Source organism: Cynara cardunculus, assembly GCF_001531365.2.
Source record: "Cynara cardunculus var. scolymus isolate 2C chromosome LG 12, CcrdV1, whole genome shotgun sequence".
NCBI classification, from domain to species: Eukaryota; Viridiplantae; Streptophyta; class Magnoliopsida; order Asterales; family Asteraceae; genus Cynara; species Cynara cardunculus.
The window spans coordinates 37,368,304-37,396,054 of record NC_037539.1 but is presented as its reverse complement, the minus strand read 5'-3'; the positions used below and the strand labels follow the sequence as shown (position 1 = coordinate 37,396,054).

Sequence of the window (27,751 nt, the reverse complement as noted above, 5' to 3'; positions counted from 1 at the left end):
AACATTATCGCTTTCTCAAAATCACATAAAGCCATATTATAATATCGACTGAGATAAAGAAGAAAATGAAATATTAAAATCATGATATATCTCGCTGCATTGCGCGAGTACGCTTCTAGTTATATATAAAGCATTTGACAAAAACTCTTAAAAACCATTTTCTATGCATGAAGTACTGTTTATTAATGCATATTACTTAAAATTCAATATTACAAGTAAATTGTACGTGATAAAGCTCCATGTTTGAATTCGTGTAACTAACTGTGGAAAAACATAATCAAATAGAAGATAAAAATCTTATTTTAAAATATAAAAAATCTAAAATATAATTAGGATAATTATCGAGTTTTAACAAAATAATTAATTATTATCTTTATAAAAAATTATATTATTAAACCAAATATAAATTACTTCATTATTGAACCTATCTGTACTATATTATAAAACATTTGACAAAAACTCTTAAAAAACCACTTTTTATGCATAAAGTACTGTTTATTAACGTATGTTACTTAAAACTCAAGATTACAAGTAAGTTGTGCGTAAGTACAACTTATTAAAGCTCCAAATCTAAATTCGTGTAACTAACTGCAGATAAACATAATCAAATATATGATAGACATCTTATTTTAAATATAAAAAATCTAAAATATAATTAAGATAATTATTGAGTTTTAAAAGAATACTTAATTATTATCTTTATAAAATATTATATTATTAAACCAAAAATAAATTATTTTATTATTCAATTTAAATTAAATTATAATAAAAATAAACAAATTACATGAAAAATGATAACTTTTAAATGATTGTTTCGATATTAACATTGATATTTTTTTTTCTTCAAAATTTTATGATATTTTGAAATTTATATTTTATTTCAAAATACAATCATTATTGCTTTCTTAAAAATACATAAAATCGTATTATGACATCGAAAAAGACAAAAAATATTATACGAGTACTCTTCTAATAATATTTAACTAAAACAAAATTATTCGTATAATCATAAATAATTAATTTCAAACTAATAAAAAAAAGTTACATTTAAATATTTTGTAAAAATTGGAAAAAGAAATTCCGTTGCCGGGACTTGAACCCGGGTCTCTCGGGTGAGAGCCGAGTATCCTGACCAACTAGACTACAACGGATTCGTGGTATATCTTCCAATCATTAAATATATATATATATATATATATATAATATTAAAACGTATAGCAAAAAGTATGCATGTGACAATATATACGATTTTCTCCCCCGTAAATATAAAATATTTTAAATCAAATGTGTTAAATACCACACTGGATCGATAATGATCTATGTTTAAATCTTACATATTTTCAAAATTACAAATACAAATAGGTCTTGGATGATAATGTTTTTTGATTGGATGAGAATGAATGAAAAAAAATCTATAGAGTATCAAATATTCATATGTGAACAAAATGACAATATCATACGTAACTGTTTGATCAAACACTTTTTGTCTTTCAACTTCTTTTATCTAAAAGAAAGTAAGACAACTCGAAAAAAAATGTATATAAGAATAATGTCAAAATACTATTTTTAAATCTAAAAAATATTAAATCTTTTTTTTTTATAGATATTATATTTAATAATAACTATATTTAATATTTGGGGACGGAACAGGATGGGGACCATGTTACCTGTCCCGGTCCCCGGTTTTGCGAGGAATTTCCATACCCGTCGGGAAAGGTACACCGGGTTCACCAATGGAGCGGGTCTCATTCCCATGACTAGGGTTGAGTTCCGATGAAAAGAAGAGTTAAAGTGAGAAACGTAAGAAGGGGTCTCCACCCTTGGATGCACATTAGAATGAGATTCACCGAGATGCACCAGATTAATCTCCGTATCAAAAACAATTCATGGATTGGTTTGATATTAAAGGTGATCAAGGATCCAAATCCCTTCTTTTACTTCCCATTTTGACTCTTTTTCTCACATGATCATTCACCTTATCGTATAGCGTTGCACATAATTGAGTTTAGTTTTGAAAAAGGTAACCTTTTTACCCACCCTGTCCCTATTATACATCATTTTGAATCGGTTGGTGGAATATATTTCTAAAGACACGAATAAATTACAATTTTACGACAAAATTTTGAGTATTAGGTGGGATTTGTTTTCTAAAAGTTGTTAAATTCTTAAGTTTTATTGCACTTTTAATTAATAAGAGGTGGTGTTAAGTCTAAAATTTGAATTAATAAGACTGTTTTTGTGAACTGATAAATGTCTGAATTTGTTTAAATTATCTATTTTACCTTTTAGAAAATTACAGTGTTGAATTTATAGATAAATTTATACAATTTCACATATTTATTCATCATTACTACGAAATTTACATCTAAATTATATAATTAGCTTATTCTTAAACGAAAATATGTCATTAACGATATTTAACATATTTAAATCGTATTAAAATACATTAATTAAGGGAGGTGAGGATCAATTTTGGTAAGGATTGATTAACAGAGGTGATCGATTAAGGTTACTCGATTGAGAAACACAATTCTTGAGAGTTTGGAGAACAATAAAAGACAAATAAGATGTTGGTTTACCTCTTACTAGATAAAAGGACAATCAGAAATAAGTACATTCTAAAAATTGGAAAAAACAAAATGTCTGAATGAAAGTTTTTTAAAACAAACAAAATAGTTAAACATCCAAAAATATTATACTTGCTGGTCGAATCCCCAAGGTGCAAACAATAACATAAGGTGGTGTTTGGTTCACAAAATGTTTTTGGATGAAATGAAATTTGTTAAAGGAATTTGACTTTGAACGAATTGCATGGAATGTTGTCAGATTTGATTGTTTGGTTGGCAAACATTGAAATGGAATCTTTTAAAGAAACGAAATTTGTCTGTTTGGTTCACATAATGTAGCTTTGGAATTAGAATGAAATATTGGTAAATAACAAAAATACCCTTTTTTGAAAATTTTAAATTTTTCTAAAACTAAAAATACTTTAATAAAATAATTATTTAATGTGTAAAATAATATAAAATACACAATCTAAATATAATCATAAATCAAACGACGTTACTAAATCGATATAAAATTTGTCAGAAAATAGCTAATTTTTTATTATGTAAAATAGCTAATTCGGTGTTAGTCGATGGTGATACAGATCGGCGATGGTCGATCTGAACCGTCGGCGGTGGTTTAGATCGGTGGTAGTCCATGGTGGTTCAGATTCTTTAGATCGGTGGTGGTATGCGGTGGTTCAGATGGAGGGGATCGACAGTGGTTTAGATCGGTGGTGGTCCGCAGTGGTTCAAGTGGTGGTGCGCAGTGGTTGTTCAGATCGATGGTGGTTCAGATCGGGGGTGGTTTAGATTGACGGTGGCCAGTGGTGGTCTGCGGTGGTTCAGATGCCAATAGTCGACATTAGTTCAGCTAGGTGGTGGTCTGTGGTGGTTCAAATGATGGTGGTTAGAGGTGGTTCAGATCAACAGTGGCCAACGGTGGTTCAGATCGGTGGTTGTTCAGATTTTTGGTGATCGGGGGTGATTCAGATCGGTGGTAGTCGTCGATGGTCGGCGGTGGTTCAGATGACGTTGGTCGATAGTGGTTCAGATTAGTGGTGGTCCACAGCGGTTCAGATGGTGATGATCGGTGGTGGTTCAGATCGACAGTGGTTCAGATCAGTGGTGGCCGACGATGGTTTAGATCGGTAGTGGTTTAGATCGGTGGTGGTTAGCGGCGGTTTAAATCAACGGTGGCCGACAATGGTTCAGATCGATTGTAGTCGGCGGTGGTTCAGATCAGTGGAGGTCGACGGCGGTTGAGATGGCGGTGGTCGGCCGTGATTCAGATCGACAGTGGTCAGAGGTGGTCGAAGATGGTTATATCGGGTTTTATGAGATTATGGTATATGGGGTTAATGACATACTTGGTATTATGAAAATAAAGCATTCCATATCAAAATACCATGTAGTTGATAAAGAATGTTAACTTTTTTTTTTTTTTTGGAATTTGTAAGATTTTGAAAATTTCTTTCGTGAAAAAGAATGAATAAAACGAGGAAATGCAATTTGGTCAATAAAATTCAACATTCCAATTCTATCAGATTTTTTCGGAACCTGTGAACCAAACGCCCCTACGTATTTATAGGTAGGGTAAATACAATTTCTTCGACTTCAAAAATAATTTTTACTAATAAAGCTTTAGCGTAACTTACATTTCTTTTGTATCGGTGATTTTTCATTTTCCTCATATTTGGTCCTTACAGTTTAATATTACAGTTTAATCATCATGATTTGAAAAAACGTCTGGAATCAGTCTCTTCCTCTAATGGACGTTAACTTTTAGCCTTTTAAGTATCAAGAGTTTTACTGTTTCTTTTAAGAATGGAAAATGAGGTTCTTACAAGATTCTTTAAGAAAGTAATTCTAATTAATAACTATTTTAACCGATTACTTCCATAATTATCTCATAAATGACATCCATTACTTTCATAATTATCTTTTAACACTCTATAATTATCTTTAACAAATCTGTAAAAAAATATTAACTGATGACACCAATGTATGAGATCATAACTGCCATTCTGCCATCTATGCAAAGAATATTTTACAACACTGGTAACATGTTCACATTGTGCATACATCGAACCTTTATTTCTAGATGATTTTGTTCGTCGAAAAACACCATCAAGCGACGATATTTGCCCACCTTCATATCTCCTTCTCCAAGTACACGACTAAATTGCTACAAAATTTCACAAGAAAAACACCATCATCTCTGCAACATTTGCCCAAAAAGTTATCGTGTCTACAGGTTCACACGGGGTGTTAACAAATCCAAGCCCGTTACCAGAGTTGGTTCACAACATCGATAGTAAACCATGTCTCCGGGTTGTTAAGAATTTAATTTTAGATCTTAGGATTTTAGACCTCGATAAGAATGTACTTCAAAAAGAAGGAATCCTATTTGCTAGACATATACATACCTTAAGAAGAAAAAGACAGAAGCTACGAGGTCCATGGAAATTGTGAACTACAAGATAATAGAACGTTCCGACTTTTGTGAATTAAAGAAAATATCGATTCCTTCCCTCTTGAAACCTTGAGATGTATGTTAGATATGTGTACAGGATGTTCTGTAACACCCAAAAATCTGGAAAAGAGCGACTGATTTAAAATTTTCCGATAAACATCAGATACAAAATAAATTCCTCTCTAAAAGTCAATACTTGATTACCTATGATGACAATCTAAGATTTATCATCAACAATTAATAAACCAAATCATTCACAAAAGTCTAGGTTAGGAACGAGTGTTACTAAAACCCAATAACATTTGCTATCTCCAAATTATGGAAAACGCCCCCAAATAGCTAACTCTTTGTCGTGCATCTAATTAGCACTCAACTCATCACAATGTCGCTAGTACCATTAAATAAGGAGGACCTGATGCACATGCCGACAAATAAAAAGAGTTGGGCTTCTTGCCTAGTGAGTTTAAACAATTTTCATCGTTAATATAAACTGTTAAAAACTGAAAGAATGCTATTTAAACCACCATTTACAAAATGAAATATATTTAATATAGAAGTAACATCTTTCCCAAAACCCATTATTTTGGTGATGAAAACTCGGTGACTAAAACACCCATTTAACATGAAACCAAACCCAAAATACTCATCCAAAACGTGAATAAAGTTTAATATCAAACACTGAAAACATGGATAAAACTCTATTATTCAAAAACACCCAAAAACATGAATAAAGTTCAATATCCAAAACCACAAATCATAGATAACACTCCATCCTCAAAACGTCACAAAAAACACAGATAATACTTAATACCCAAAACAACACCTTTCGGTAACAAGGGAGACCCGCTTCCATTAATTGGGGAGAAACACTAAGTAAGTCATTCATCAACGTTATAAGGTAGCACCCTAAGGTCATGACCTGATAACCCCTCTCAAATTTTCACCGCAATACCTAAGGTTCCAGAGTCCGACCCCACACAAGTTCCTCTCCGCAATACCCTTAACCTTAGTCCCTACTTACACAATAGAGTTACACCTACACATGGTCCTAGAACCCGACTCCATACAAGTTCATCCCCAAAATGCCTCTAATGACTTAGTGTCAAATATACTAAGTCATAGCCTTAAAACAAGGGTTTCGATGCCAAACTCTTCATGAATTCATCACCATAATACTCAGAGTCTCAGGTCCTACTCAACAAGAGATCACCTTCGCAATACACACGGTCCCGGAGTCCGACCCGATATAGGTCCCTCTACGCAATACCAAAAGGTCCCAAAGTCCATCTCTACACAGGTTCCTTTCCACAGTACCTACAGTCTCGAAGTCCAAGTCATATAAGTTCCTCCCCGCAATACCGAGACCACCACATAGCTTACTCAAGGAATGGTCTTCAAGTGAACATCAAAACTTTTCACTTAACAAAAAGATTGAGTCACATGCCTATGAATCCAATGCATTACGGTCTAAATTAGATGACTTGACATTAAATGATACCCACTCAAAACATGTAACTCTTATCATTTCCGCAAAATATGCAATTCACATATTTTAAATGGATTATATTAAGTGAGATTTTTCCATATTTAACTCCTTACAATAGTTAAAGAGCCAATATAAAAAAGCTATTGGAGTGGAGATGCTCTTATATTTAAAAATGCTTGTGAAGGGGGGTAATGATCCAAAATGGCCCAAACACATTTACCTTTATTGCCAAACCTACAGTTCTTTTACAAAAGGACCAAACAATCACACGACAATGCCACAAAACCACTTTTTTGCGATTCCTTGCATTTCTTACTTTTACTGAATTTTTGGACCGCAAGTAGTTGAGAATGTTACCTTTGATCCTTCGTGTTTTATAGTGTTTAAGGCCATTCAAACTAAAGTTGCCCAACAAAATGTGTTGTAGATGTTGAGAACAAGAGTTGTTCTTGTAGGAAATGGGGAATTAGAAGGATTCCTTGTAAACATGCGGTTGCTACAATATGGTACATGGCAGAACATGAAGGAAATGTAAGCTTGCCATGTGGGTGTATAAATGCTACCAGCTTCATACATGGAACTGGAAGGTAGTCTAAAGACTATAGTTTCAAGATTACTCCACTCACTGCATGGATATGTGGCCCAAATCAAGCTGCCCATCGTTACACCGGTACATCACAAACAGACAGGGAGGCCCAAGAATAAACGAAAGAAAAAAAGGTGTTAGACTTTCAGGGATTGGAAAAAACGGTCACATGTATCAAATGCGAAAAGAAAGATCCACAATTTAAGGACTTGCAAAGGACAACTCTCGGTTGTGTTTCACTAGCATTTTGGTTGGTTAACCCTTTTTGGTAGATTGTGTTCTTTGATAATGGTTGGTTAACCCTTTTCGGTGGATTGTGTTATCTGAAACAATGTAATTCTGTTCTGATCCTTGAAATATACCAAGAACCATTCAGAGGGTTATATAACCATTAAGAGACGGACCTTTTTTTTGCCAAACAAAAATCACATCTTAACGATTCAGAGGTTGCCTCTTAATGAAACTATTAAGAGATAAACAAACCACAACCTAATGGAACGATTCAGAGGTTGCCTCTTTTGATGAAGGTAAGTATTTTTCAGGGTGTCATATATTGAAGTTGAATGACCTAAAAATGATAAAATAGAATCAATCACAATGTATGTTATGTCATAAGGGAAGAGAATATCAATCACTACTATATTCCCACCCTCTTCTTTCTAAATACTTATTAACATAGAATTGCAGAGTGTCTATCTACTCTTTAAGACATGCAATCTTAAAACTTACCTGAAAAAAGAAACATGAGCTGCCACTGAAGGTGATAAAGAATGTGTTGGATAAGTAAATTTCACTGCCTCAACACTGCATGAACAAGTAAAAGCAGACTCATCAGTTGTTATCAGGCCATAGTAAGAAATACTTCAAAACAGACCAGAAGGTGATAAAGAATGTGTTGAATCAAGTTATCGCAAGAGACATTGACGGTTATTTTATGCAGCATAGGCATCTGACGTTCTCTTGGATGATTGTAGCGAATGATCACAAATCGTCCACGACTTTGTCTACTTTTTATGCTATAAGAAATGTTTACAGGCTTGACTTGAAATCTAAGATCAAAAATAGAGCTGAAGATGCTACAGAAATCAAATTGCCGTTGAATTCTGAGCTTATTTAGGATGGATCCACTTTCAGACGATCCAGAAAAACCATTTGACTCCCTATTTATTTCTTGTATCCTTCTTTATTTGTATTACCCTTTTTTCTTTAGCGGTTCGAAATTGAAGACATTTGGATATCAAAAGCAGATCTAACATGTGAATTGGTGGTAGCACAGGCTACCACTAATGTATTCCAAAATTTACAACCCTTAAAGGTGCTACCACTGGGAATCTTTGATGAAAAACTGGAAGGCTACAGGAGCATATGTAGAAGCTTAATTTGAGTTTGTGGTTAATAATGGTGGACCACAAAAACCACAACCGTAAATCATTGAAATTGGAATTGGTTTTGCAGTGTTTTGTATTGTATTGTAGCTATAATAAAATTCTATTTTATACTAAATTTTTATTATTTTATATTACAATAAATATTTTGTGCTACCACAGAAAAGAATAAGATCCTCCAAATATGATGATCGATTTTTAATTTTCATGTACAAGTAAAACAGACCAGTTTACACATAAATGCATTGCACACGTTCAGAATTTGTCGACTGACCTGCACGAGAGGAAGCATGCAAAAGTAGAACAATCATAGCTCTGAAGCAACAAGCAAAAGATCATGTAACAGCAACTACTTCACGTAGATGATGTCATCTTCGGGATCATCATCCTCCCATTCTTCATTGTCGTCATTTGGATCGGATGACTCATCTTGGTCAACTTTTGGATCTTGAATAGTCTTCTCACTCTTAATCTTATCTAATATAGCAATCACCTAAAAATAAATATCAATTAGCATGTGGGCTGAACATTATAAAACGAAAAAGAGATCCAAAATCTGATCACATGAACACAGTAGAACGTGAAACAAAGGAACGAAGAAATTCCATGATGTTTAATATGAAACCATTTATACTATTAAATTTAGGACCCCTAGGAGGGATTCATCTCTACATAACATAATGTTATGAACTGGGCCGATCAAACAATTGAAATAGAGTGATTGATAAGGACAATTGTTGGATAAATCAATTAACCATAAAAGGAACAGTTTCTGGCTATTCGAGAGGCCACAGCTCTCCTAAGAAAACACACACACACAATATTTCATGGATATCCTATTTTCCCCACCACACTCCTACTTATACTATCAATTTATTTAGAATTACCAAATTACCCCTTCTATACCCTTCTAGAATATATAGCCCATATTTGGGTTGGGCCTATAGATCGATGCATGACATTATCCGCCCCCAAAGAACCACCTTGTCCTCAAGGTGGGTAGAAAAAAACAGAGGTTGTGGCAGTCTGGTTACAACATCTCCCCAACCAGCAGCCGCTGAAGTCAAACTTCTCGAAGTCCAAGGCACAGAGTGGCAACTTAACTCGAGAACATCATCAAGCTTCCCACCAGTTCCCTTGACAGAAACAGTGGATTGATCTACTTGAACCAGACCGATTAGGTGTCCCATTATCTTATCCTGAAAAAAATGGTTGCAAGACCCACTGTGGAACAAGTCAATAGTATGGTGATGTGCTGACCCCAAAAGAAATCGTAGTCCAACACCATATATAACCACTCCAAGGCTCAAGTATTCAAAGCAAGCTTCCCGTATTTCCTGCATTGATATGGTGTAGAACGATTCTAGATATTTGAAAAGTGAATCTACATCAGTCCAATAGTGTAAAGGCCGGAGAAGGCCCTGTAACACCTTAATATCAGGGAGTGCGACAACCATCTTCCCATTTGTAAGAGACGAAAGCTTTGGACTAAATAAATCAACCAAACAACAAACCACAATGCTGCTTGTCGGATAAAATAGAATGAACGAAGGATCGTCTAAGATGATATGTCCGTGATTTGGGTGTGGAAGTTCACATTATTAGCTGTAAATTAGCTGTATCATTTTTAGAATTAGTCTTATCTATTTTAGGTTGTTATTTGGTAAATGATCCCCCCTAAATGAGTGGAGATCAGTTCCTATTTTGTAGCTTCTCCTTTGTATTTATATTCGAATGTTTGTGAATAAAGAGGATCTTTGGGGAAATGCATTTTAACAAATGCATGTGTTTATCAGAGCTAGGCTCGATACCCTAGCTCTCGTTCTTCTCAAATCACCGAAGATCAAACCACGGTTTGATTTCTTCTCTGCCATCACCTTCCAGTTGCTATCCATGGCTGACAAGCCTGAAAATCTCACCAAGATCCTTTACACCATTTACACCGCGACCAACATTCAACACAAGGTCCGGGTGCTTGACGGTACGAAGGTCTCATACTCTTCGTGGGTCAAATTATTTCAACTACATGCCAAGGGATACAAAGTCATCTCACACATTGACAGGACGCCTCCGGCCAAAACTGATGCATAGCGTGAAGCATGGACTGAAACTGATGCGATTGTATTGCAATGGATTTACGGGACGTTGTCCGATGATTTACTGGTTCGTGTCTTGGTAACCGAGTCAACTGCCCACGAAGCCTGGTCTCAAATCAAAGCCAATTTCCTCAACAACAAGGGCTCTAGGGCGGCGGCCCTAGAGCATGAATTCAATAACCTCACATTAAAATCCATGCTGTCTCTTGAAGCTTACTGCCAAAAACTCAAGGAACTCGACAGTCAACTCAATGACGTGGATTGTCCGGTTAATGATCAGAGGCTCGTTCTTCAAATTGTTAGAGGACTTCCGGCAAAATACGACACCGCGGCCTCGTATATCAATCAAAGTCTTCCCACGTGGGAGATTGCATGTAGTATGCTCGAGTTGGAACATCACCGACAAAATACCCGGGAAACCATGTCTACACAGATTGCTATGGCTGTTGTTTCCTCAGAACCACCACATGATCCTTCAAACTATGTCAACAGAAGACGCCCCAATAACAGACCCTGACATAGGCGGCCCAATAACTCCTCTAGCGGTTCTAGCGGTTCCTCTTCAACAAGCCTTAGGCGTGGTTCAGGCCAGCCTCAGTTGACTCAGTCGCCATGGAACTCTCAGCCTAATCGGTTGCCCAATTGGGCCTATTGGAGCCCACCCCTATGTCCGTATCCCACCAACTCTGGATGGGCCTCTCCTTAGGCTGGATCTCCTATGCCAGCCTGGCCCACACCTCACGGCCCACCTGCACATCGCAAGTCAGGCCAAGACCTCCTGGCCCAAATCTCACCGCCTTTAACCCCGTTGAGCCAACTCAGCTTGGCGAAGCACTTCAGACAATGACCATGGACCCGGTTGATGATCAATGGTACATGGATTCGGGTGCAACAGACCATCTCACGGGCGACCAAGGTAAGATTTCTAAACCCTTGTTAAATTGTCCCATTGGCTCAATATTTGTTGGTAATGGTGCTCCTATGCCGGTTCGTGGATCGGGTTCCTCCACCATTCCAACAACCACACGTAACCTACACCTAAACAACATTCTTTACACACCCAACATCATTAAAAATCTCATTCTTGTTCATAAACTTTCTGTTAATAATGATGTTTCCATTGAATTTGATCCCAATGGGTTGAAGAATTACTAGAGTGGTCAGATGCTGTCTCGCCACAATAGCTCGAGTCGTCTATATCCTCTCACCTATCCTGTCACCAACTCCACTTTTTTCACCTCCAGTGCTCGAGATGTTTGGCATGATCGATTGGGACATCCCGGTCTTCCTGTTTGGATTTTCTTAGTTTGAATAATATTATTCCATGTCTTAAACGTAGTAGATCTTTGGTTTGCAATTCTTGTCAGCTTTCAAAGCACAAATGATTACCTTTTTCTGATTCTAATTCTACTACTGTTTTACCATTTGATATTGTTCATTGTGACCAAAGGAAGGAAGCTACCCTAGTCCACGAGTGAAAGACTTTCCACGAGATAGAATGAGGGTAGCTCTCCCGATAGGTTACRGGTGGAATCTCCTACCCCTGATTCGATTCCTAGGATTTGAATTTTTCATTTTCCCGGGATTTCTCGAGCCCTTCTCACCTACCTGCTTTGGGGAGAGTTTGATCTGGACAAAACTAGTGCCGCTGCAGCTTCTTCCCTCTCTCTTCCCCCAAAAAACCTTTTTCTGCAGCAGAGTTGTTTACTCATAGCAGGAAAGGGGCTGGTATGCTTAGTTTGGTGAATAAGACATCTCCTATCCCCAGCAAAACACAGGTTATAAATATTACATGGTTTTAATAGACTATTTCACACAATATACTTGGGTTTTTCCAATAAAATTCAAGTCTGAAACATTTTCCAAATTCTCTCAGTTTCATAAATACATCCAAACTCAATTCAATCTCACAATTAAAGCTTTTGAATGTAACTTAGGGGGTAAATTCGATAACCAAAATTTCAAATCTTTTGCTGAAACAAACGGTCTACTCTTCCGCTTCTCTTGCCCTCACACTTCCCAACAAAATGGGAAATCCGAGCGTATGATTCGTAGACTTAACGAGATCATACTCACTCTTCTCACACACGCATCTCTCCCACCCCATTTCTGGGTTGAAGCATTACATACCGCGTGTTATCTCCACAACATTCTCCCCACCAAACTCTTAAAATTCACCACCCCTATGACTGCTCTTTATCATCGACAACCTTCCTATGACCACCTACGGGTTTTCGGGTGTGCGTGTTATCCTAACACAACCGCGACATGGAAAAACAAGTTGGAACACCGGTCCACTCATTGTATCTTAGGTACCCCGCCAATTTTTGCGGGTATCGATGCCTTGACCTTTCTTCCGGCAAGGTCCTCTCTCGTCACGTCACTTTTGACGAGACATCTTTTCCATTTTCTGAAGATCATCCCACTGCAACCTTAGACTACTCATTCCTCGAGTCTGACCCATCTCCTATAATCTTTGACCCACTAGCCACTTTACAACCTACTCCCCTGCCAACTACCCAAAACTCTTCTGCCCAAAACACTTCCCCGTCTACCATTCTTCAACAGCCCCCTCTTATCCATACCTACCACTGCCAAAATACACAACCACGGGTCAGCATAACCCCCCCCCCCCCTCCTCACCTACTACAAACCCAACACCACAGCCTCCACCACCTCCCCCGCCGCCACCACCACCCGCATCAACCCACCCCATTATAACCCGCTCCCGAGCATCCAGATCCCAAACTCCTGTTAACCTACAAACTACTGCCGCAACTACAATATCTCCCATACCAACTTCCCACATCAAAGCCCTTTCCGATCCACATTGGCAAGACTCCATGACCGAAGAATATCGAGCTCTAATGGACAATCAAACGTGGGACTTGGTACCTCGGCCCCCTATGATGCAAACATTATTCGGTGCATATGGTTGTTTCCTCACAAGTTTTAACGCAAATGGCACCTTACAGTGATACAAGGCCCGGTTAGTTGTTAACAGGAAATGTCAACAGGTTGGAATCGACTGTGATGAAACGTTTAGTCCCGTAGTCAAACCGACCACAATCAAACGGTGTTCAGTCTAGCTGTCTCCTGGGGTTGGTCAATTCACTAACTCGACGTTAAAAATGTATTTCTTCACGGGGACTTAAATGAAACAGTATATATGTTTCAACCTCCGGGATTTACCGATACCACTCATCCTAATAATGTATGCACGTTACGCAAGTCTCTTTATGGGCTTAAACAGGCCCCTAGGGCATGGTATGACAGATTTGCTACCTACATTACTAAGTGTGGTTTTCGGAGTACCGTTAGTGACACTTCCCTATTTGTCTACAAAAAGGGACATAACATCGCCTATTTACTGTTGTATGTTGACATCGTACTCACGGCCTAATGACCAGCTTCTCACTAATATCATTGCTCTTTTATCTCGTGAGTTTGCTATGTCAGATTTAGGTACCCTTAATCTTTTCCTTGGGATCCAAGTTAAACATAAAGACGGCGGCCTGTTCTTTCAAAAGAAAATTATGCCACTACCATTCTATCCCGGGCTCATATAGTGGATTGCAAACCCAATTCCACTCCTATTGACACTTCCCCAAAATGAGTGCAACAAGTGATAAACTACTACCTGATGGAACACATTATCGTCAATTGGCAGGAGCTTTACATTCTTCTTAATTTCGTGAAGACATGTATCCAACCTTGAAGTCCTACTAACCTCTTCTAACCAGTGGTTGAACGACATACCATGGGCATTAGGCGTCAAACAGGTTACCACAGTTGGTGTTGGTGCCGATGACAGCGGTGGTGGTAGCGGTAGCGGCAGTTTCTGATACCAATTCGTTTCAATCTTTAGCCTACCCAACTATTTTGGAATAGAAAGGCTTGTTGGTGTTCTTCTTGGAAGATTTAAAATAAATTGGACAAACAATTGACCCACATTGTTCTCTTTCTGAAGACCTCAAATTCTAGAAGACTGAACCTAACAAAAAGTGAATGAAGGTAGGATTCTATTGCCTACCTGGAATAGTTGTCATGATTGTTAAGAAAATCATATGATTCACAATTCAAAACCCTTTAGTAAATAGGGTTGGTGTAATATAGAACTAGATGTATTAAAAAAACATGACCTTCATTTCTAATTCTTTTTATACCCTTCAGATTCTCACTGCCATCAAAGAAGAATCACTCAACCCCTACTGAGGTGCCCAGCCAATTCTACTGACCAAAAATACCATATGCACATAGATATATTTCGATTTCCATGGACCAAGGTGTTGTATCGTTTCTATAAGAGATATCTTTCTTCGTGCATATCAAACATTTATTGCTAATCTGGGAAAAAAAATTCTACTGAATGGTCGGTGGAAGTTTTTCATTTTTAAGTCTTTACTTCCAGAATCATATGTTAAAAAATGAACTATCAGATGTCCTTTTCTAGCTACACTGTTCTTTTTGAATGTCTTACCATCTTTTATTGATTTGACTTTAATGTAATTGTAGCCAGAACTTAATACCAACTTCTCACCCACCAATCATTCTTCTTCTTCTAAGACCCCCCCCCCTAAGAAACTTAACCGTTAGACTTCCCCCATGCATAATTCAGCCTTTACCAAACTTTTTGAAGGGACACTGGCATCATTTCAAGATGGATTATTCCGTGAAAGAAATTTTGGGCCTATCAAAAGTGAAATTTGTGCTTGTGGAAATTATCGAGTTATTGGAGATCCCGCGGATCCCGCACCTAATGCGGGGGCTCCGCAGGCACCTACGCCTCCCTTTGACTACTCCTGAGATGTAGTGGAAACATTTCAATTACACCCCAATAGGTGACACCCTACCATCTTTTGACATTCTTATTTTAATAACATCTACTCATGTTACCAGACATGCAACTTAGCATTTGAGTTTCACTAGAGTAATCTACAACAAGAACAAAAATCAAAACAAAGAAAACTTCAAAACTTTCCATACCCATGTCAGCTCCATTTAGCCTTTTTAACTTGAAGGACAATGATCATATACTTGGCAACTGCCCATAGTGCACATCGTTTTATCTAAGCTGATTTATAAACTATGACATTCTGATGGATTACATTAACCTCTTGGATCTTACTGTATTACCCTCCCACCAGTGTTACACCTTTTAATAATCTTTAAACTACTATTCTAGTACTTGGGTGAAACTCACTCGATTCAGCCTTTATTTAGTTTATCCAAGGCCACTAATAGAAGTTGGGACAAAGACATTGATAATGAACACCAAATTAAACAAACTAACAAATAAACGAAGTTATGAACAAGTAAACAGCCTCTATTCAAGTGATAGGCCAACTCTCCATGACGCTCACTCAATCGACTTTACTGAGATATGAAAATATGCATGCAAATCAAATAGCCTCCTATTCTATTTATACAACTCCCTACGGAAATGCAAATACCAAAACTGTGCACTAACTTCGGTCTAACATTACTCCTCTACCACCGAGCCACCTAGCCCTGAAGGTGTTAACCTGGAAATGGCTGGTGTACGAGTCTGAATGGTTCCGATGTATTCAGTCAGCATCCACTGTTTTTCATTGCGGCCCTAACCTTCATCATGATTTGCTTTCTTTCCAATATTTCCTCATGTTATCCCCCATCAATTCAATAGTTATCAGCCAGAATGTCTCTAAGCCTCGTTAAAAATGCCCTCCACCGTCAATCAATCGTCTTCGTCTACCAATCTCGGCTTCTCCACTAATCAATCTCTAAAAAGTAAAAACTCGCCTTCGGTTTCAATATTTCGAGCCCATCACCTATCGTTCCAAACCTATACCTTCTATCGGCCCAAGAATAGCCTCATCAGTCCTATCAGTTTGGCTAAGGATTACCCCAAGTACTAGCCTTGCCATCAGTAAACCTGCCAAAATTAGGCATAACTGCATAACACTTCCATTAAGCCCACCAAATTTTGGACTAGTTAACCCACACATGCAATTCGATAACTTACCTCATTGAGACCAAGATCAAACCAGCAACTGCCCAACATTAAACCCACATATACAATTGGGCCCTATATGGACCTGCCATAAGTCCCACTATAAAAACCCTTCGCCACATTCCTGCCCTAGCTCTGCTGTCGACTCCATGAACAAGAATACCTGTCACACCCCCGTACCCCATGCTACCCCTTGCATTCATGGAGGGTTTTTATGTAGCCCTCCATGGTCCCATGCCACTACAAGATTGCTCCAGCATAGTGTAAACTTTTTATGGTCCTAAGATCTAAATGTTTGTTCTCTAAGATCCTTCATCATACAATCTAGATACAACTCTATAGTACCTTTAATAATTTGTTTTCAACGGCTAGAGGATAGCTATTGATGAACTTTGAAATACCCTTGATCATGCTTTCCAAACCTCAATGATCTTTGCAAAGCATAAGCGAGGGTATTTCAAAGATCATCAAGAGCTAACCTTTAGCAGTTATAGGTGAGGAATCCGGAAAACAAACTATTACAGGTACCGGAGAATTGTATCTAGATTGTACGATGAAGGATGTTAGAGAACAATATTTAGATGTCAAAGTCTACACAAGATTGTATGGTCCCATGCCACCAGTTTCTGTCCAACTAAACTTGCATTTCCCAGCATCTATTGCCTAATTTTCCACAACAACTGTCGTTGCCGGTACCCCAGCATCTCTCACCACCACCCTGGACCGCAAGGCTCTCCGTTGCATTTGATGAAGGCTTTTCTGTAGCCCTTTGTGGTCCCCTGCCATCATAAGATTGTTCTGGCATAGTGTAATTTTTTATACTCCTAAGATATAAATATTTGTTCTCTAAGATCCTTCATCATACAATATAGATACAACTCTACAGTATGTGTAATAGTTTGTTTCCAGACTCACTTTTAACGGCTAGAGGACAACTCTTGATGATCTCTGAAATACCCTCGATCATGCTTTCCAGCCTCAATAACCTTTGAAAAGCATGAGCGAGGGTATTTCAAAGATCATCAAGAACTATCCTCTAGCCGTTATAGGTGAGGAGTCCGGAAAACAAACAATTACAAGTACCAAGGAATTGTATCTAAATTGTATGACGAAGGATGTTAGGGATCGATATTCAAATGTCGAAGTCCACACAAGATTGTATGGTCCCATGCCACCGTTTTTCTGGATCCACCATACATTGCCCAACATCTATTTGCCTAATCTTCCACCACAACTGTCATCGTCGGTACCCCATCATCTCTATCCACCACCGCGGACCCCACAACACCCCATTGCATTCAAGGATTTTATGTTACCCATCATAGTCCCATGCCACCACAAGATTGTTCCAATATATTATAAATGTTTTATACTCCTAAGATCTGAACATTTGTTCTCTAAGATCCTTTATCATACAATCTAGAAAACAAACTATTGCAAGTACCGGAGAATTGTATCTAGATTCTATGATGGAGGAGGTTAGTGAACGATATTTAGATGTCAAAGTCTACACAAGATTGTATCGTCCCATGCCACCAGTTTTCTGGATCCACCTAAGCTTGCATTTCCCAGCATCTATTGCCTAATTTGCCACAAATGTCGTTGTAGGTACCCCATGCATCTCTCTCCCACCGCTCTGTCACGAGCCTGCCATAAGTCCCCCCCCCAATAAAAACCACTTGCCACATTTATGCCCCTCGCCCTACTATCGACTCCATGGGTCTGTGTCATACCCCAAGGACCCCACGACTACGCCTTGCATTCACGGGTGGTTTTTATGTAGCTCTCTGTAGTCAATGCCACCACAAGAATGTTCGAACAGGTAGTCTTAGTTCTATGTGAGTAGGACTGAAGTTGCTATTGTTGCAAGACTATAGGCCTCGTTATCGGTATATTAATAGCGGTTCTCCACCTAAATATCAAATATTATAGTCTTATTCCAAGGGTTATTGGAAAATCATGAGGGGACAACATGATGAGCATAATCATTTGATACCAAGACGAAATTCTGGTCCTCCTTATTAACCCTCCTTGTAGTGTAAAAACAATACTATGTCACATGACTTGTGACTTGGTCCACAAGCCGCCTTCATTCACCGTAGCAAGTTATTACATCAAAACCTTATTGACATAATGTACCTATGAAGATATAAAATACAGAAACATAGGTGACAACAATGAAAACCTATGTTGTAGTATAAAACAATGACGCCAGCTCAACCGGCAAACAAAGGCTAGGCATTGGGGATCCTCCTCATAGATCACCACACGAGTCTCCTCCGGGCCACTCGGATTTTTCTAGTTGTCATCTTCAGAGCCCCACGGGATTAGTAGAGATGTGCGCATGTTGGCCCAGACACCCACAGTTACCAAAAGAGAAAGAAAAAACTACGCTAATAAAATCAAATTAATTAGAAAGATATTTGGGTCAAGGACGCTATAGTCATGTCAAAGTTGTCTAGAAAGCATAAAGGATATTTGTTTCAACAACATATATGTAAATTTTTCAATATGCGATAACTTCTTACCCTGCTGCCTCTCTCTAACGATTCATCTTCGATAAACCGTACCTCAGGAGTCAATCGTAGTTTCATACGCTTGCCCAACTGGCTACGGACATATTTTGCTTTTGACTTCAGCCCAGAAATGGCTACCTCCTTTCCTCGTTCATCACCAAAAACAGATACATATACCTTAACCACCTATAAAAGAGAAGGGCGAGGAAGAGATAAGTGCCCCGACATAAATAACAAAATTACTAAAACCAACATCACATCGTAAATGCATCTCTTCATAATTAAGCAATTGTATATAGCATGAAGCTCTATTTTATTATTGAATATTGAAAGGTAGTAAATCCATCAACTAAATTAAAGTGTACGGACTACTCTCTCTGTCCCAAAATAAGTGTCCACATTTCTTTTTTAGCTTGTCCTAAAATAAGTGTCTACTTTCCCATTTACCCTTAATTATGATGGAGAAACTTTATTTCTATTATTAGGGGTTAAAATTGAAAGTTTGCAAAACTCGATACCTTCATCATTAACAGAAAATCCCTATATATAGGGTATGTACAAAGAAACCCTATCGGCTATAATTAATGATAAATATAAATCAAATCCGTAATTATCTCTAACTAATATAATCGTAATTATCTCTAACTAATATAATCGTAATTATCTCTAACTAATATAATCAACCGGCTAAGAAAAATGACATTCATTAAGCAAAAAGTGTAATGATTACACATTTATAAAACTGTGTGACATTTACATTGTAGACATTTACTTTGGGACGAAGGGAGTATTAACATATTGATAGTCTACGAGAATAAATTTAGATAAATTAAGTAAACACTCCCAGAGAATTCTATTACCACTACATAAAGATTAATCAAACAAATTTAAACATTTCTTCACATGTAACACATGGTCTTCAGTTGTCTTCCATAAAACCAACTAGGGAACACATATTTTCACTACACATGCCTTGTAAGATAGGAAGCACATATGTAGATAACAAGACGTTTCCCACCAATCAGGACCATTTAGAAGAAAACTAAACATATAAAAGAAGGAACATTAAACATCCTATCTGTCTAATTGCATATAGTTTGGAAGAGTGATTCATTCTACCCAAGTGTAACACTAAACACTTGAAATTTAGTATGTATCACAATTTTTAGAAGGGCCTACAAATTCGCCACTCCAAGATACTCTTCATTTTCGCCAGGTCCATGGCTACTCCTTGATCCAAAATATGTGACCCAAGTATTCCACTTGCATACTACCAAAGACATTTCCTCTTATTGACGACAAATTGGTGTCTTTGCAGTACCCCAACACCGTACTCAAGTGCTCGATATCTTCTAGCCAGCCTCTACTATAACGTAGAATGTGATAAAAAAAAACTAATACGAATCTCTTGAGGTAACCTGATTCATGGTGGACCGAAAATTTGGAGGTCTGTCAACCTGAAGGGCATCACCACGAACATGTAGTAACCCTCGTGCATTTGAAACACTGTTCTGGGCACATCGTTGTCCCTCACTCTAATCTGGTGGCATCCCGCCTAAAAATCCATCTTAGAAAAGTAGTTTGAGTCATTTAATTCGTCCAACAGTGCCTTGAAATAAGATATTTATCGGGCACTGATTAGTACCAATTTTATACAACTTTTACATCAAATCTACCCTAAAGTTAGTACCGATTGGAGTTAAAATACCCATATTAAATTGAGTTGATATTTAGTCGTTTGGAACAATTTAATATGAGAAAATAAAACGAAAAGAAACAAAATCCTTTATTTTGATTTGCATCTTAGTTAGCAGCCATATAAGAGAAAAAGAAAGACAATTTAATTATTTTTTTTTGTTGATCTCATCATGTGCAGCCACCAATAGGTCAAGCAAAGCATAGAAAACAAAAGATTGTGTCTTCCAGGCCCATTTGCAGCTGACGTAGAAAGAAAAAAAAAAGTGAGAAAAGAATTGAGGCCAAGAACAACAGCCCAGCATGATATAATCTGATAATTGCAGCCCAGAAAAGGACCGACTGAGAAGAAAAAAGAACCCCGTCCATCGCTCATCCAGATCTTCACGGCCTTCCCATCCATTGCGACTTCCAGTGAGTAAAACTCGCTCCCGTACCCGCGTTAGCCTCTGTTTCTCTTCTTCAAAAATGCGTCCGGCGAGTTTTCTAGCAGGTTTAGCCTCACCCAAGTCGCGGGCGTCAAAAATCAAGTGGCCATGTCTGTTCGAACGGTTTCATGAGAGGAGGTATAAAAATCAGTTCTAAAACCGTCGATTAGGGAAGAGGAACCAATTTTCTGAATCGATTGATTGGAAGTGGAAGGAGAGAGCATCCAAAGCCGATTTTCAGAATCAGGGAGATTGGAGTCGATTTTGGCGAATGTTACTAGGTTCTTCGTCATTTACTGATTTCTACCATTTGTAAGTTCAATTTATGTTTCAAAATATGATTATGAGTAGCTAAGTTTCTATTTCTAGTGATGGGATTATAGCTAATTTGCTTTGAATCTTGTTGAGACTTGGTTTATGTTCGAATTTCAATTGAATTTTATTTACGCACTCCTTGGTCAAAAGTGTTCTTCATTTTTGGGTTTTTGGTTTTTAGAAGGATCTCTTGAATCCTATAACCTAAATATGAATTGCTAGTTGTGATTAGGAACCCGTAATTGTTCTTAATTTCAATTTGGTAGCAAGTAATGCATCAATAAACCACCAAATCAATTGATTTGCATTATAGGATTGTGTAATCTAGCTTAAATGTTCGGGCTTCCATTCATTAGTTAGGATTGGTGCTTGTTTATTGCTTAATAGGTTGAATTCTACGTCCGTGATTAGAATCAACCTAATCAATTAGGAACTAATCCACCGAGCTCCTCATGCTAGTTTAATCATAAGGACAAGCAGAGTGTTCGGCACGTGTCGACACTCACGGCCGGTCTAAAATCAATTGAGAAAATGTTTTTATACAAGTCAATGATACACGATTTGATAAAGAACTAGTTATACTCATCATTAGGAATACGTCTTAGACTCACGTGAACTAGTTATACTCATCAAAGTATACCCCCCTTTTATATATATTGTTTTTGATGAATTTGCACGTGATTACGTCTTAGGCTGACGGTTAACACCGAGTCCCTGAGAAGACGACCCTACTTACCACTATCACAAGTTATTGTGTTTTAGAGGTAATAGGCATCAATTCTAAACTTTATTATTTGCCGGACTCGACACCCGTCAGATTCTTTCAGCTTCCTATAATCAACACAAATTCGCCATGACCCATCCTTAACGAGAATTTCAAACTTGAAAAAGTGCTTGAACTATGTCTGATGAGCCCATGTTGTACCATTTCCTGAACCTACTTCTTTATTCATATTTCTGACGATAAGGGTAATGGTAAAGGCACACACTTACGAGTCTAACATCCTTATAGAGTTCTATGGCAAGCGCTACATCTCTATTAAAATGTAGTCCAGACACCTCTTTAAAAACCTCAGCAAACTCGCTAAATCCATTGTGATTCCCTTTCATGTTAATTGTTCAATAAATTGAGTTCCATCAATCGTTGTTTCAATACGATTCCTTGTAATATGTTTCTCTTGCCTTGTTGTCTGGCCGGTACTTCATTATCTTGCAATCCGATTCTTTCACTATCCGCCCAATTGAAGCTGGTCAACTTTTTTCCCAATCGAAAGTCCCTTTACCGAACTTTTGTAAACATTTCACCCCCTAAATCATATCAAGGTTCCCCAATTCCAGTAAATAAGTGTCAAATAGAGTGGTGAATTTGCCTAAATAGAGTTCCCTCATCACATTTTCCAGCCGTCGTCACCCGGTAACCATCCCTAACTGAACCCCCACGTACTTAACATCTTCCGTCTTAAGTTCCAATGCTATTGCTACTTGTGGAGATAGAAAAGTATGACTGGCACCATTGTCAACCAAAACTTAACCGGAATCCCTTGTACCGTTCCTTCAAGTCGAAGGTGGGTCTCAAGATGTTACATTCCTCGTCCCACGCGAATAACCCTATCGCACTACATTCTAATGTGATTTCCTCTTATCCCTCTGTCAATTCTACCGCGAAAACTTTTGCATCTTCATCTATGGTTTCAACATCCCCCTACATTACTAACCGTAAATATTTCATCCGCTTAAACATTGCCATTAACTCCTTATGTTTCAGTTTCATTGAATGTACTCCAACTTCTTGACTGACATCTTATACTCGGTTAATACATCATCCGGAATGATAGGTGGTGGTTGTTGTTAAAGCCTATCCAATATTCTGGCCAAATCATTCAGCATCGTCACCATGAAGTGGCCCAATGTTCACTGAAAAGGTTCTCCGATAGCATGTTTACCCTACCCTCATCCACTCTATCACTTATTGATGTTAAAGGTGAACACCGTAAGATATCATGATTTTTCTCTAATACCATGTACCAACCATCATTGGTATGAAAAATCCTATTCCGTTTAACCAACTTGACTTGATTCAAACTTAGTTGGAATCAACTTTTTTCGGTTGGTACATTTGATAATGGTTTTGTGCCAACCTATGATGTTACAGTAGTCAAAATACAAAATAGCGGTTCATATAATAATTATTAGAATTATATATATGTATATAAAAAATATATATGTATGCATACGGTAAGACTGTCAAAGAAGAAGACGGAGGAGGCAATCGACTGTGGACTGTTGAGGAGGAGGTTGGGCGTATCGAGGTCGAAACGTAGAGCAAGGAGTGAGGACGATGATGTTGAAAGAAAATTGAAAACCTAATAAAGTCTAATCTAATTCGTCGACCGTTAAAGAATGGATTAAATGATTTAAAGTTTTGATGCGTATGGAAACTTAACACACACAATTGAAAACCTCCAGATCTCTACTGGTCGAACCACCAAGAACACAATCGGGATAACGAGACCAATTGACTTTGTTTACTGGACGCACCACCCACAAAGACAATCTCTCAAACTTGCAAATGAACCCCCGCTCACAAGAACAAGTTCAAACCGGACTAAGTAGTATTGTTTTCTAAAAAAAATGTATGAATATACTCAATCATCTGATTTTATTCCATAGAAGCACATGAGTTTAAATAGGATGAATAAAACCTCGAAAAAAGGAAACTATACATGAGAGAGGACTCTAATTCCCACATGCTTATCTACTTTATGCTTATCTTAAACTTGGAAAAGAATACTACTAAATTACTAATCTAACCAATAAACCTAAGCCCAAACCTGGTAGAAACAACTTCAAGTGAAGCCCAAAAACCCAGTGAGCAAAAAAAATCTATGAAAGCAATTAATTGGATATGAACACTTGATCTTCAAGTGAACTGGTTTCACTGCGAAATCATGCAGAAATCTCCAACTCTTGAATTCAGCTCATATTGTCAATTTAAAGCTGATGTTCTTTTAATAAATATTGAGCAGATTCTCGAAGTTCTCTTTGTTTAATTCACACAGTTTTTAAACTATTAAATAAAACAAGACCAAATATAAAATAACGGCCCAAGTCAAAATAAAAGCCCAAACAAGACCAAAATGTAAGCATCAGATTCAAAAAGACCCCAACTGCAAATATCGGTGAAATAGTGGCAAATTGCACTGCTGTTCTCGGAACCACAATTTACCACTGATATTTTACCACCTTAATTTTGTGTAGGACCAACAACCGCTATTGCACTGATATTAACAGCATAGGTACCAACATTGCAAAAGGAAAAAACGACAAATAGAAAAGATTGAAACGATATGTCTTCGGCTATAAATTACTGATAGAAGCTTTGTTTGCCTATGAATCTTAACATACAAGTAACACGAATCAAATAGCAGGAAATTTATTTTTTAGCCTATGAATCATAATATACAAACACCATGAACCAAACCAGTTATGGGAACTCTGTTCAGTTCCTAGTACCCATCAAGCCAACATATGATATTTGGGTGAAAATTGAAATCATGTGTGTACAGCCATAAGTATAAGAAACACAAATGAACACTATTGCATATTTAAGTTGTTGCCAAGCCTAATTATATATAAGATGTTGGGGTAAGAATCAACGGAGAGTGGAGAGTGTAACTGGGTAAGAAAAAGAATTGATATTCGATTTAGGTTAGTTGATTAGATAATTTAGATTAAGTATTCATTAATGACTAAGAAGTATAATTAAAACATTTAAAAAATTAATTATTAATTATGAAACAAAGTCGGTACGGTACGTATGCATGTTGGTTGGTTTGGTTCGGTTCGAAAATGACAGTCCTGAATGATGTTTTTGGTGGCATCAACAACTTCACTCACCTGTTCCTCCGGTGAATCTGGCATATCGGACCAATTGATAGAAGTAGTGAATGGAACTCCAAAAACCAGGACGATTTTGATTAAGGAAAGATAATGATAAGTGAACCAATGCTCTACAATTGAAATGGATACTAGAGTCGATGACTCCTACTCAAAGAAACATCATCCCAACAGAATTCCATTCTGTATTATTATGTTTGCCTCCCACTGAACCTCACCCCTCTCCTTATAACCAACTCTAAAAGATTCTGCTGGCTCACTCTTTTTCCAACGACTGGCCTTTCTCTCTCCTGGTATACACTTTCCATATAATGGGCCTCCTTGGTGATGTATCAACGATTGGTTCATTCACAGGCCCAAGGGCCAAGGTCCTATCAATATGTTAAGACCATTAACCATTTGCAGGTGGTACTTCTTGTAGAGTATACTATTGACATGGTCCTCTTCTCTCCCCTCATGCCCAATCAGCCCCACAAAACTTAAGAAGCACAAATTGGCCTGATCTCAAGACTGAGCAGCAAAAGTAAGACTCCTTTTTCTCTTGGCCAACAGAAAGAATAGTTCAGAAAAACTTAAACTACAATTAGATTAAGAGTAAGTTAATAAAAACAACAATACAGATGTGCCAGACAAAAAACAGTTGATAAAACATAAAGTTGTCATTTGATAATAGCAATGAAGCTTATAGCATGTATATGTGCATCACAAACCTAGCCATTTGCCAATGAGATACCAACAATAACAATTAGTTTAAGTACTTGCACAGAAATTGGAGAAAAATATAAATTCCAAGATAAGATGCCATAAATTCTACTGTTGAGGTCAATCCTTCCAAATTTATGTTTAATTTTGAAATTCGTTCAGGTGTAAGAAAACCTCACTTTTTAGTACGTCTCGTAAGGTTTAACATAGTCGTCACATTCTTTGTTCTAATATATCAATCATGAAGTTAAAATTGGGCAATTATACCTGGAAGCACTCGTTGGAAATGATGTTACCTGTAAATCGGATGATACTTCAACATCACTAATGGTGGTAAGAGAGGACAGATACCGGTCAGCACCAAGGGCCGCTTCGGGAAGGATAGCGTACTGTAAAACCTGGTCCGTCAGCAACATATCAGAAAGCTCTCTCTGTATCTGTTTCGCCACCATTTTCACCCTCCTCTCCTTAGCCATACAAATGACCACCCTATTTCTAGCAGCATTAGTACTCCGATATGGCGAGAACATCAACGCATAACCGAATTTCGCCGCTGGGAACCGAATCGAACTCGGTAACGACGGTAGAAAAGTCGACAAAGAGCAGCATATTGCGGTGGTTGTCGGCGGAGAACGGTGGTGATTGGTGGTGAAGATAGACTGCGGCATCACAGGAATTCTTCCCGTCACTTCTGGGCAAAAGAGGTTGGAAGGAAGAGGCTTTCTTTACAATAAGAATATCCATTTGGCGGAAATTTTATGGGTATTATTGCACATTAGTCCTCCAAGATTGATGAAAATTGCACTTTTGTGCTTTTTTCAATTATAATGTCGAAATTAGGGTTACAAACGAGCCAGGTTGAATTCGAGCTCGACTAGTCTACCTGACGTTTTTAGGCTATGCTAAAAAAATCGTTGGGGCGAGTGTTTGATGATAACAAATTGAATGAAATATTGTGTGCAATAAATATACCAAGAAATATAGTCTTCCAATATTGCTGAAAGTTACACTTTTGTGTTTTCCTGATATTGTCGAACTTAGGGTTACAAATGGGCCAAGTTGAACTCAAATTCGATTTGAGGGTGTTATGCTAACTGCTAAGGCATTATTTGGTAAAAATAAGCCAACTTGTTTTCTGGATATACGTTTAAATAGCGTGATTGACTCAATCACCATAATATTATTCCTGTCACAATACATTCCTAATTATTGCCACAATATTTTCCTTATATATTTCAACACCCCCCCTCCCCAGTTGGAAAGAGAAGTATCAAACTGTTGTTTTCCAAGGGCCTTAGTGAAGATGTCGGCCAATTGTGTTGTCGTTGGCACATGATAAGGAGCAATAAGACCGTCGGTGATGGCATCACGAACAAAATGGCAGTCAACCTCAATATGTTTTGTTCTCTCATGGAAAACTAGATTCTTGGCTAGATGGAGAGCCGACTGACTGCCACAAAATACTTTAACAACTTGTGGATGATGCACGCCCAAACTCAACAACATTCCTTTCAACCATTTCAACTCACATGTGAGAGATGCCATGGAGCGATATTCGCCTTCAGTTTGATGAACGGGAGACGGTTTGTTGTTTCTTTGTTTTCCATGAAATGGGAGAATGACCAAGAAAC

The 27,751-nt window shown here is 37.7% G+C and overlaps 1 protein-coding gene and 1 non-coding gene across 5 annotated transcripts; both read right to left on the bottom strand.

Annotated features, from left to right (window-relative positions):
• Positions 1-1,078: 1,078 nt before the first annotated feature.
• On the bottom strand, positions 1,079-1,151 carry TRNAE-CUC. Its single transcript has one exon. It is a non-coding gene; the product is annotated as a tRNA-Glu (tRNA).
• A 5,852-nt stretch (positions 1,152-7,003) lies between these two features.
• Positions 7,004-26,837, bottom strand: LOC112522930 (probable ribosome-binding factor A, chloroplastic). 4 transcript variants are annotated; one of them, XM_025132280.1, is made up of 5 exons: positions 26,417-26,837; positions 19,096-19,269; positions 8,754-8,972; positions 7,824-7,898; positions 7,004-7,160 (listed from the first exon to the last, which is right to left on the bottom strand). In XM_025132280.1, exons 1-3 carry the CDS (start codon positions 26,786-26,788, stop codon positions 8,829-8,831), a joined length of 690 nt encoding a protein of 229 aa, XP_024988048.1. In that variant the 5' UTR covers positions 26,789-26,837; the 3' UTR covers positions 7,004-7,160; positions 7,824-7,898; positions 8,754-8,828. The 4 variants fall into 4 exon arrangements, with proteins under 4 accessions (XP_024988048.1, XP_024988046.1, XP_024988049.1 ...); XM_025132279.1 differs by lacking the exon at positions 7,004-7,160 and adding an exon at positions 7,644-7,662; XM_025132278.1 differs by lacking the exon at positions 7,004-7,160 and having other exon boundaries at positions 7,617-7,898.
• Between the last annotated feature and the right edge of the window lie 914 nt (positions 26,838-27,751).